The 13,143-nt window shown below is 38.9% G+C and overlaps 1 protein-coding gene across 1 annotated transcript in view; it reads right to left on the bottom strand.

The window, feature by feature from the left end:
- Nucleotides 1–13,143, bottom strand: part of GRXCR1 (glutaredoxin and cysteine rich domain containing 1) — a 132,139-nt gene that overhangs the window by 60,934 nt on the left and 58,062 nt on the right. Inside the window, exon 2 of the mRNA XM_068975692.1 lies at nt 7,994–8,236. Within this exon, the coding sequence (XP_068831793.1) occupies nt 7,994–8,236 (243 nt within the window). The remainder of the gene's footprint in view (nt 1–7,993; nt 8,237–13,143) is intronic.

Raw genomic sequence — 13,143 nt, 5'->3', positions numbered from 1 at the left:
GAAGAAGTAAAACTCTCACTGTTTGCAGATGGCATGATCCTCTACATAGAAAACCCTAAAGACTCCACCAGAAAATTACTAGAGCTAATCAATGAATATAGTAAAATTGCAGGGTATAAAATCAACACACAGAAATCCCTTGCATTCCTATACACTAATAATAAGAAAGTAGAAAAGGAAATTAAGGAAACAATTCCATTCACCACTGCAACGAAAAGAATAAAATACTTAGGAATATATCTACCTAAAGAAACTAAAGACCTATATATAGAAAACTATAAAACACTGATGAAAGAAATCAAAGAGGACACTAATAGATGGAGAAATATACCATGTTCATGGATCAGAAGAATCAATATAGTGAAAATGAGTATACTACCCAAAGCAATCTACAAATTCAATACAATCCCTATCAAGCTACCAGCAGTATTTTTCACAGAGCTAGAACAAATAATTTCACAATTTGTATGGAAATACAAAAAACCTCAAATAGCCAAAGCAATCTTGAGAAAGAAGAATGGAACTGGAGGAATCAACTTGCCTGACTTCAGGCTCTACTACAAAGCCACAGTCATCAAGACAGGATGGTACTGGCACAAAGACAGAAATATAGATCAATGGAACAAAATAGAAAGCCCAGAGATAAATCCACACACCTATGGACACCTTATCTTTGACAAAGGAGGCAAGAATATACAATGGATTAAAGACAATCTCTTTAACAAGTGGTGCTGGGAAACTGGTCAACCACTTGTAAAAGAATGAAACTAGATCACTTTCTAATACCATACACAAAAATAAACTCAAAATGGATTAAAGATCTAAATGTAAGACGAGAAACTATAAAACTCCTAGAGGAGAACATAGGCAAAATACTCTATGACATAAATCACAGCAGGATCCTCTATGATCCACCCTCAGAATACTGGAAACAAAAGCAAAAATAAACAAATGGGATCTAATTAAAATTAAAAGCTTCTGCACAACAAAGGAAAACATAAGCAAGGTGAAAAGACAGCCTTCTGAATGGGAGACAATAATAGCAAATGAAGCAACTGACAAACAACTAATCTCAAAAATATATAAGCAACTTATGCAGCTCAAGTCCAGAAAAATAAATGACCCAATCAAAAAATGGGCCAAAGAACTAAATAGACATTTCTCCAAAGACGACATATGGATGGCTAACAAACACATGAAAAGATGCTCAACATCACTCATTATCAGAGAAATGCAAATCAAGACCACAATGAGATACCATTTCACACCAGTCAGAATGGCTATGATCCAAAAGTCTACAAGCAATAAATGCTGGAGAAGGTGTGGAGAAAAGGGAACCCTCTTACACTGTTGGTGGGAATGCAAACTAGTACAGCCACTGTGGAGAATAGTGTGGAGATTCCTTAAAAAACTGGAAATAGAACTGCCTTATGACCCAGCAATCCCACTGCTGGGCATACACACTGAGGAAACCAGAATTGAAAGAGACATGTGTACCCCAATGTTTATTGTAGCACTGTTTATAATAGCCAGGACATGGAAGCAACCTAGATGTCCATCAGCAGACGAATGGAGAAGAAAGCTGTGGTACATATACACAATGGAGTATTACTCAGCCATTAAAAAGAATGCATTTGAATCAATTCTAATGAGGTGGATGAAACTAGAGCTGATTATACAGAGTGAAGTAAGCCAGAAAGAAAAACACCAATACAGTATACTAACACATATATATGGAATTTAGAAAGATGGTAATGATAACCCTATATGCAAGACAGCAAAAGAGACACAGATGTATAGAACAGAATTTTGGACTCTGTGGGAGAGGGTGAGGGTGGGATGATTTGGGAGAATGGCATTGAAATATGTATACTATCATGTAAGAAATGATTCGCCAGTCTAGGTTTGATACAGGATACAGGATGCTTGGGGCTGGTGCACTGGGATGACCCAGAGGGATGATATTGGGAGGATTGTGGGAGCGGGGCTCAGGATTGGGAACTCATGTACACCCATTGCGGATTCATGTAATGTATGACAAAACCAATACAGTATTGTAAAGTAAAAAATAAAATAAAATAAAAATTATGGTATCTGAGCTTTTTAAAAATACACAGATGGGAGTAATAGAAGATTAGATATTATATAAGAAAAGACTAGGAATCCAGGAGACATAGCAATAGAAACTACCCAAAATGAAATGAAGTAAGCTATGGAACTACTTCAAGCAGCCTGATAGAGATGTAATTAAAGCCTCTTTAAAATAATAAAGAACGGAAAATAAAAATAACATTTCAAAAAAATAATAGCTGAAAGTTTTTCACATTTGACAAAAACTAATAAAACAACTGAGTCAAGAATATCCTTGAACCCTAAGCAAAAGAAAAATGAATAAAGTTACACCAAGATATACCATAATTGAGGTTCTCAAATCTGGTGATAAACAGAGATGCTTAAAGGCAGTTGGGGTTGGCGGTGATGAAGAAGACATGTTACAAACAAAGAAATAAAGATCAGGGCGACAGCATATGTTTTATCAGAAGTAATGTGAGAAGACAGAGGTCTAACACACTACTGGAAAAAAAATCCAACCTATAATTCTATATATATCCAGCAAAAATATTTCTTAAAGATAAAAATGAAATAAAAACTTTTCAGACATTTAAATACTGAAAGAATTCATCCACAGCAGACCCACACTACAATAGCAGTGTATAAGAAGTCTTTCACATAAAAGAAAAGTGATGTCAGATGGATATGGTGCTCTATATCAAGGATTAGAGAGAATCAGATATTAAAATTCTGGGGGCTACAGTACTTTCAAACTCACTTGAATGAGGGCATCACTACCCTGATAATGAAACCAGACATAGTCATTAGAACAATAGAAAACTATGTTAAGAGAAAGACCCATGTTCAGCAGGGGACTGGGCTTGGAGGAAGGGATTAACTACTAAATGACATGAAGAGTATTTGGGGGCTTATGGAAATGCTGTATATTTTGGGTGTGTTGGTAGATACATGGGTGTACACATTTGTTAAACTGTACAATTTAAATGTGTACAATTTATTAAATGTAAATTGTACCTCAATAAAGCTGGTTAAAATAAAACTAAATAAAAGCAGCATATCCAGCAGATACCATGGTTTGTCTCACTCAGTAACCTACCCCATCACTTTATAGACTGTCTTCCTGTGCTATAGAGAGAATATTGGGGTGTAGAGGCTAGAAACCTACAAAGCACATTTCCCATTTTCTCTCGCTGCTTTCATGTGTGGCTTATTTATTGACCACGAACAGATACAGATCACACAAGACTTTACTTAGGAAGAGAATTTTGTAAAAAGAAGGGTAGAGAACAAATCATCTATTATGCTGATGAAGAGAATTTTGTAGAAAGAAGGGTGGAGAACAAATCATCTATTTTGCTGGTGAGGACCATGGCAAAGACAACAAGTTACTAGAGCTGGTCACTTCCAGATTGTGGCAAAGGCTTCCTTGGCGGCCCATTTCTGCAGAGAAGTGTTGGAAGTAGTCTCTAAACAAGCTTAGAGTCTATATTTCTAGTGTGTCTACTAGCAATGCTCAATAATAATTTCTTCATTCCTAAATTGAATAAAATAGTACTTTAAATAGATACAGAATTTCCAAGCAGTCACAACTCAATATCAGCTAATTTAGGAGACCCCTCTAGAACAACAGCCTCTCCATTCCTCTCTCTGTTAGAGAGGAGGCCCCTGTTGGATTCATTCTACATGTTTCATAGCTATGTTCCAATGTGGATTTTGTGGACTCTTACTGTAGAGGTTTATGGCTGGTCCATAATCAAGACTTAATTTTTAACTCATTTCCAACTGAAATTTATAAGATTATTTATGTCCAAACTATTGGGACATAATCTTTTCACATCAAGATTTTCTGATGCCAAAAACAACAGGACACTTACTCCAAGGACTTTGTCAGCAAAGGTCCTTATGGTTAAAGCTATGGTTTTTCCAGTGGTCGTGTATGAATGTGAGAGTTGGACCATAAAGAAGGCAGAGCACTGAAGAATTGAAGCTTTTGAAATGTGGCATTGGAAAAGTCCAAAAGAGTCCATTGGACTGCAAGGCGATTGAACCAGTCAATCCTAAATGTTCATTGGAAGGACTGATGCCGAAGCTAAAGCTCCAGTACTATGGGCACCTGATGCGAAGAACTGACTCATTGGAAAAGACCCTGATGCTGGGAAAGATTGAAGGCAGGAGGAGAAGGGGAGAAGAGAGGACAAGATGGTTGGATGGCATCACCAACTCAATGGATATGAGTGTGAGCAAGCTCCGGGAGATGGTGAAGGACAGGGAACCTGATGTGCTGCAGTCCATGGGGTTGCAAAGAGTTGAACACGACTGAGAAACTGAAAGCAACAATAGCAACCCCAGGGAAGTTCCAAGCTGAATTTGCTTCTAACTCCATCAACTCCCCCTCTACTACTGAGCATCGCAGTGCCATGTAGATCTGCTTTCTAAAGTAATTTCTTTCCCTTGACTGTTGCATTATTTCCATCTTCAGGTTTTAGTTTGGCTGGGGAAGAGAGTCATCAGAAAAAAAAGAGCATCTCTGTCAACTCTTCCATTCTTGCCCTCGGATGGAGCCCTGATAGCTTCCCTTCGATGAAAACAACTGAGCTCCTTTGGCACCACCCACTGTGAGTCTGGCAGTAAAATAGGGGAGCTGTGAATTGTCCTTTTCCTCTCTCCTTCCATCTCATGTTCTCCCACGCTTTGTCTCCATATTCCTCTGTTTGTGTCTACTTCATTCTCTGGCTCTGGCTGTTTCTCTCTCTCTCCATCCTTAAAGACAGTTGTATTTGTGCAGCTGATTCACACATCTTGATTTTTCTCATTTACTTAAATGTTAACTAAATCAAATGGTTCTATATAACTGTTTAAAACATCACAGATGTTAAGGAAACTACCAACATCAGTTTCTCTTCCTCTTCCAGAATTATGCTTCACCACATGCCAAAACCCAGCAGAGGGCATCCTTCCATTTCAGATGCACAAATAGGGAAAAGGTTCTACAAGCCCAACAATGTCCTCTATTTGCAATTGTGCATGGAATCTAAGTAAAGTGGCTATTGCAGGAGGAGGGGAATTTGTTATGTAAGCTGTTTTAGACTGTTTATCTCCGTTTTGAATTATAAATCTAGAAGTAATTCCTCTTTTATCAGAAAAAGAAAGGTGGAGGAACCTCTCTTCAGACTTGGGGAATCAGCTTCAAATTTCAGAAGCAACAGGGTAGCATATGTGTGATTCTTCTACCTCTAGGTTACTTTGTGTGTAATAAAGTGATCACAGAGACAAAGTCATTGAGAAAGAACTCTGCATTCAATCTACCTTGTCTGTCATGCTCTCCCTCTGTCCCTGAAACTGAAGGAAAAACAACAGGAGAGGCACTTGGGCAGGTTAGACTGAGAAGTAGGAAGAAGATGAGCATAGTTAAAATGAGAACAGTGGGTGAAGCGAAGTCACTCAGTCGTGTCGACTCTGTGATCCCATGGACTGTAGCCTACCATGCTCCTCCGTCCGTGGGATTCTCCAGGCAAGAATGCTGGAGTGGGTTGCCATTTCCTTCTCCAGGAGATCTTCCCAACCCAGGGATCAAACCCGAGTCTCCCACATTGCGGGCAGATGCTTTACCATCTGAGCCACCAGCGGGTGGGCTAAGCTTATTACCCACTAAGTGATCTTAGTGATCACCCAGTAAGATCAACTGTGCAGTTTCACAGAACTTAAAACATCACATTGAAAAATATCTTACATTGTCAGAAGAATTTTTTCCCAGTTTAAAAAGCAAATTCTGACAACCTTTTACCAGTGATTTTCTTGCCAATGTGGATATATGTTCTTCAGATTTTTTCCCTTGTGGAAGAATGTCTTAAAGAAGGAAAGATATGAAGAGACAATATAGCATCATTCCTACAGCCATTTAATGTATGTTTTTGAGAGCTTTGTGACAAACTCTCTTCTAAGTGCTAAGAATATAGCAGCAAACAGACCAACAACAATTACTTTCCTTGAGGTGATGTGCCAAAGTGCAAGGGTTTGGGGAATTGGACTGACCTAACATGGAGTCCTGGCCCTGCCAATTACCCAGCTATGTGACTTGGAGCAAAAGAATATTCTCTTTTTCAAAACAGGGATGAAAATTGCTACTATTTATTGAAAACATACTTTGTTCCAACCATATGAACTGATTAATATTTTATATCATTATATAATTGATACATTAATTATATAATAATGGGGCTTCCCAGGTGGCCCTAGTGATTAAAAAAAAAAAACAAAAACCACCTCTTGCCAATGCAGAGGACGCAAGAGACATGTTTTGATTTCAGGGTCAGGAAGATCGTCTGGAGTAGGAAATGGCAACCCACTCCAATATTCTTGTCTGGAAAATTCCATGGACAGAAAAACCTGGCACCTACAGTCCATGGGGCCTCAGAGAGGTAGACACAACTAAGCAACTGAGCACACACACGCATGTGTAATAATAAAATAATATAATACATACATATATAATAAAACCCTCACCATTAGCCTAAGAAAAGTTCTACTATTATTCTCATACAAAAGAGGAAACCAAGTAACAGAGTGATTTACACATTTCCCAGCATTAGAAGTATCAGAGCATGTTGAAACAATGCTGCCTGACTCCAAGGCTATCTTGCCTTTTAAGCAGTGTTCCAGAGAGTTCATTTCTAAAGTTAGACTGATGGTTAGATGAGATAACACATGTAAGCTGAGAGTATACTATAGTGCTTTTTAAAATCTATATATTTACCTGTCATTATCTGTACCATTGCCGTGGGTATCTGGGACCTCAGGCTCAACACTTCAATCAAAATTCTTGTTCAGAATCAATCTGTGTCCAGCTCTGGTTGAAAGTAAGACTGCATGATGTCATAGCTAGTGACTCATGGCTTTTCTGCATTAATCTTTCCATAAGATGGCAGACTGCCTCTAACAGCCACGGCTCTAGACAGGACATCAGATACAAGCTCCCTGTAACAAACAGGAGCATTTCCTGCTAAGAAAAATCTCTGGCTTTTTCTAACTTTCTCTGAAACCTGAAGGTTAAGACCAGATTTGAAAAATTAATATGTACTGACTTCTCAGTACACTCAAGGCACCAGAAATATCAAGAAAAATACAGAATGCCATGTAAATTAATTATTGCAATTCACTTTTTTCTTCTCTGATCAGTGACCTTGTCAGCCCTACATCCCCAGCCACTGGCGTCTCTCAGCTCTTTGCTCTCCCTCTCTCCAAAGTGTCCCCTCCAGAGCCGCCTTCTTGGGCTTCTTACCGATGACACACATTCATAGATGGATAGGGGCTATTATGCTAATGGTGTTACTCAGAGAGTAGTGAAGGAGTCATGTTTTTTGCTGCTCTGAGAATTCGCTCTGCTCACTGTAAGCCTGCATTTGTGTCTCACACTCCTGCATTCCTCAAATCAAGAATCATTTTAAACAACAAGAAGATAAAATTCTGGCGACAGGCCCTATTTCTTATTGATTTCATTTCATGACTGTCATCTCAGTTTCATTAAGTAGGAAATTGAGTGTTTGATAATGTAGTATAGGAGAATTCACAAATGCATAGCTCATATATTCCATTTTTCTTGCCTGCACTTAAAAAAAAGTTTTTGTCCCATATGTCAAGCTTCTCAATTCAAAACTCAAGTTAACTAACAATTTTTAAAATGTATTTCTATTCAAAAAGACAATTCTATGCTGATTTTGTCTCACTACTACTCTGTAGGGATGAACACTGTAGTGATACATCATTTGGGTTAGAAATAAGTGCTTCAAAACTGCTGGATTGAACTCCGAAAATCAGTAAGTATGCTGGTAGCTATAATGCAAGTTGCTTTGTCATAGGTTTACAGATTTCTGTCAACACTGGTTGGGTTCAATAAAAAAGATTTTCCTTAGCAGACACTTACCCCTAGATAATGGCCATCAATGAACACGACAGGGAGGGAAGGAGCTTCAGAAACCCGCCGGCATCGTTCATCTAACTCTTTTCCATAGTCGCCATTCAGAGCAATGTTTTTCTCTTCAAATTTGACTCGATGGTTCTGGAAGATCTTTCTAACCAGTTCACACCTTTCAAAGGTTGTCCGTACCACACGAAGGCAAGTGGTATAAATCACTACCCGGTCAAATTCCAGCTCAGTTGATGGTTGCTGAAGGAAAACATTCTAATGTAAATATTTTGCATTTGCTCTCTTCTCATTATTTTAAGACAATTAACATTTCAGCCAATGACTTAGGTGTTAAATGTGTACAAGTTGAATAAGTACCATATTTGTCAACTCTAAGACATGTCTTTATATTTTAGAACATTTGTAATTGTGATAAAAATGACAACAAAATTTAGATGACATAATTTAATTGACAGTATTTTTTCCCTTCTTAGTAGCATATCAGATAATGGTGCACCTTAAAATTGATGATGTCTCACATGGCACACCATGTGAGGAAATAAGGAATGGTAAAATTACTTTTCTCATCTTTTGTAGACATCATTCAATTATGATAGTGGCCTCTTGTACCCAAAGTAAAACATGGGACAGAATAGTCAACATTAAAATTTAACCATTTGAAAAGTCTTCTCCTCATCAACTTACCAAGTTTTAAGGTTTTTTGAGCCACACTTTCCTGAGAGTAGGGGACCTATATCATAGGGCTGCTCTGAGGTTTAAGTGTGCAAGTGTGAGTTCTGCTGAGTGACAGGCTTCCTTGTGCAGTGAGAGGTCGCCACCACTAGGAACAAAAGGTTGAGTGGCTCAGAGAGAGTGTATAGAAACCAAGACCAAGGTGGGCAGCAGGTAAAAGCCAGACATGGAAAGGAATAAAGGAAATAGTACACTGCAACAGAGGCAAGCAACTCTCAAAACCAAGGTGAAGACTGAGAATCCTTTTTTGTCTGCATTTCCTGCTACATCAGGAATCAGTGACTGCAATCCTGGGAAACCCTGCTGACACTGCGAGCGCCATATCAGCTAGGTGGTCCCGACGTCACCAGGACAACATCATCCTCTTCCTCTTTATCATAGTCTTACTTGAAGGAGGCTGAACAGAACCCAACTACACATCATGAGTTCAAGGGATACGTGAGTCTCCACGGGGCTACAGTTGTTGAAAGACAACCACGCAACTTGTAAACTCCTGTGAAATGAAACCTTTGATTGGAAACCACCCAAGGAGCTAAATAGTAGAACCAGAAGGTAGGATACTAAGCTCCACCATTTTGTAGTCAAAGAAAGTGAAGCACTCAGCCAGATGCAATCACACAGGTAGTCCTGGAAAGGTATGAGGTGATGAAGATGGCACTGCAATGGCCTACACTTCACTGAGAAAGAGGACATTTTGTTTTTCCTGATGGTGAAATGTACTAAAGACATAAGAATCATTTCTTCCCCCAACAGAATTTAGAGGCTGAGTTGAAAACCAGAGCTCTGGAGGGGCCAAGCTTGTGTCGTGAATACTGGAGCAGGCCAGGAGTAAAAGAGGTAGGTACTAATGAGGGGCAGGGAGAGCGTCATTTGAAAAGGGAAACCAGAACTCAGCTTCAAGCAATTCCAGGATTTCAGTCATGCCACTTAGTGTTGTCAAATAAGATTATTGTAGATATAAACTTGAAACCTGGATTTTTATAAGAAATTTTCTGCTTTCTAAATAGTGGCACCTCATTAAAAAATATATTGAGATGCTTGCACCAATATCACTGAAGGCTGAATTTGGCTTATAGACTGGAAATTTATTAACGCTGGAAGGGAGAGAGTCCCGGGGAGTTATATCATATATTCCTGGACAATGTCTCTGGCTATCTGTGTCTCTGAAAAGTTACTGAGCCATTTAGCTCAGTTTCTTCATCTGTAGAATGTAGAATGTGATAATAGCAGTAGATACCAAACAGATTTGATGAGTAGATTAAGTAAGAGAGAATAAGAAAACAACTAGTGCAGGGCTTAAAATAAAGTACTGTGTTAAGTTATAACTGCAAAAATGTTACACTCCACACTGTGGGACTTTTAAGAATAAAACCACCAGCAAAAATAAATCAGTGGAAAACATTAGTGAAATTAATAATACAAAAAAAGAGGACTATTAGATTAAGAAGCATTGATCTTCAAAGAGGGTAACCAAATGCCCAAGAGCCTCTGGTTTCTCTTCATACATTCATGGACATGCTGGGAATCACTGAACTCACTGTAAATGTTGCAGCTTTTGGAAGAGCACTAAGATTCTCTTCTTCCTAATGATTTTATCTGGGTAATTATGCATTGTTCCTCTGGCTGCAAAGACTTATAACTGCATTTGTTTCTATCAAAATGCTTCACTTTTTTCAATAGTATACTTATTGTTTTAAATATTTGATAAGAAATACAGTTCCCCTATGTGAAGAAGTGGGAAAGTTTAAGATTGGACCATTCTGCTACTACAACTGACTCACATAGGATTCTCTCTGCTAGGAAACAAATGCTTGGTACCACTTTCCTGTGTGTCTCTAAGAAATATACATTTAAAATACAGTAACAGCATGAATCCTTACTGGGTGGCCATGTTAAATGCTGTCTAATGCAAAGGGTAACAAAAATATTCCTATACAGCTATTGTTGAGGATTACCTTTGTTGCCTGAAATCAATGATTCTACAATAGTATTTGATATTAGAATAAATTAAGGAGCTTTTAAAAATCCCTAAAGCCCAGTCCAAGCACATGCCTGTTAAATCAGAATCACAGGGTGGGACTTCAAAACTGAAGTTTTTTTGTTTTTTTTTTTTAAATTCCTATGGGTAGACCCGGGTTCAGTCCCTGGATTGGGAAGATCCCCTGGAGAAGGAAATGGCAATCCACTCCAGTACTATTGACTGGAAAATCTCATGGACAGAGGGGCCTGGTAGGCTACAGTCCATGGGGTCGCAAAGAGTCGGACACAACTGAGCGACTTCACTTCACTTCATGGCAATTTCTGGCTTCCCCAGCAGTAAAGAATCCGCCGCAATGCAGAAGACACAGGAGACATAGGTTTGATCCCTGACTCAGGAAGATCTCCTGGAGAAGAGAATGGCAACCCATTCCAGTATTCCTGCCAGGAGAATCCCATGGACAGAGGAGCTTGGAGGGCTTTAGTCCATAGGGTCGCAAAGAGTCAGACACAAAGCCACTGAGCACACAGCACATGGCAATTTCAGTGTGCAACCAAGTTCTAGAACTAGTTAGACACCAGTTGGAAATGCACAATCATGAGCTGCAGCCCAGATCTACTGAATCAGAATCTGCTCTTTAACAAGTTTTCTGGGAAATCTGGGTTCACATTCTATTTTGAGGCACCCTGGTAAGTCACATAGACAGTTTGACTTGACAGAAAACCTAGGTTTATGCCCCTTTAAAATAACTGCTAGTCATTTACACAGTCATTAGAATAAGTTGCCAAATATATGCTAGGCACTAGATATATAATGGTGAGCGAACAATATAATTTCCTAACGAGCTCATAGTTTAAAGTAATAAACAAAAATGTTACATAAATAAATATAGAATTATAAGCTGGTAAGTGCTGCAAAGGAAATGCACAAGTTGTTAGAAGAGGCTATGGCAGAAGGGTCTTTTTTGTTTAGAGGTTAAGAAAGCATTTTCTGGTATTTGAGCTCCGATTAAAAGGAAAAGAAGAAATTACAGAAATTAATTAGGTAGCACGCATGGGGGAAAATATCATAGACAAGTGTAAAGAGGTTGACATGGAGGAAAATGGCATGTCTGAGATTCTGAAAGAAAGTCTTATGTGAAACACAAAGAAGGAGAATTATAATAATACTGAATGAGTCTGGACATGTATATAGGATCAATATCATGTATATTTTACAGACAGTTTAAAGATCTATGGCCTTTAACTTAAAAGCAATGAGAAATCCCTGGAGGTTTTTAAGGAATATGGGAGGGGTTTACATATTTTAAAAATAAGTGAAGCAGATATTTGCACAAACCTAGCAAGTGCCATTTTTGCTGTAATTGTTTAGTCGTTAAGTCTTGTCTGTCTCTTTGGAATCCCATGGACTATAGCCCACCAGGCTCCTCTGTGGGATTTCCCAGACAAGAATACTGGAGCGGGTTGCCATTTCCTTCTTCAGGGATCTTTCCAACCCAAGGATCAAACTCATGTCTCCTGAATTGGCTGGCAGATTCTTTACTGCTGAGCTACCTGGGAGGCTCAACAACAGTGTCATTATTAGTACAGTCTAAAGGAATGATGCTCTCAGGGTTGTGTAATCCACACTGTGAACCATCATTTCCATTCTCATTCCCAACTCCCTTGGTCTGGGAACTCAGACGGAATCTGGGATAAATTCAAGGTAGGAAATAAAGTTATCTTGTGTAAGTAATTAAGTAAATAAAAATGATCTTATTAAACAGTTTTTTATATGATTTGAAAGTAGATCTTTCTATAAGTAGAAGCGGGTTGAATGATTTCTCAAGGTTGTTTCCAGTTTTATGATATGAATTTTAAACGATATTGTCTTGGGGGAAAATAATCCTCTTCTACACTTGCTTCATTTTCTTTCCCTCAACAGATTTGTCAAAGCATCTGGCCAGAAATCTAAAAATAGCCTCTCAGTGGTTAGCTGTCCCTCTTCTCCCTTCCTCAGTGTTACCATGGGAATAGTGTAATGAAGGATGGAGGCGTCTGAGAAAGCTCTAAGAAGCCCCTGGCATCTGCAGTCTGCTTGTTCTGAGAGAGTCGATCTAGGTGATAATAAAGGCAAGCCATTGCCTCCTTTCCATTGATTAAAAAAAGATGAATCTTCAGGGTGCCCCAAAGCCTCACAACAACCCACAGCAAAGATAGACGTGTTATCAAGGGAGAGAACTCGCTGTGAATGAGACTAAAGGGTGTCTACATAGCCTTGAACATATATCTTCAAGCTGCACCTTGCCTGGCAATCACCACTGTCAGACAGTAAGTATTGTAGTCATTCAGGCATCTGGGAACACTTCTAGAGCCCCACATCCACTGTAACTCCCACTGCCTCAGGCCAAGAATTGTCCCCACTGCTCCCTGATAGAGGGTCAGCTTGGTGTAAACTC

Source organism: Capricornis sumatraensis, chromosome 7 (genome assembly GCF_032405125.1).
Source record: "Capricornis sumatraensis isolate serow.1 chromosome 7, serow.2, whole genome shotgun sequence".
Classification (NCBI taxonomy): Eukaryota; Metazoa; Chordata; class Mammalia; order Artiodactyla; family Bovidae; genus Capricornis; species Capricornis sumatraensis.
The sequence above is the reverse complement of the archived record's forward strand: the minus strand, read 5'-3'. Positions and strand labels throughout refer to the sequence as shown.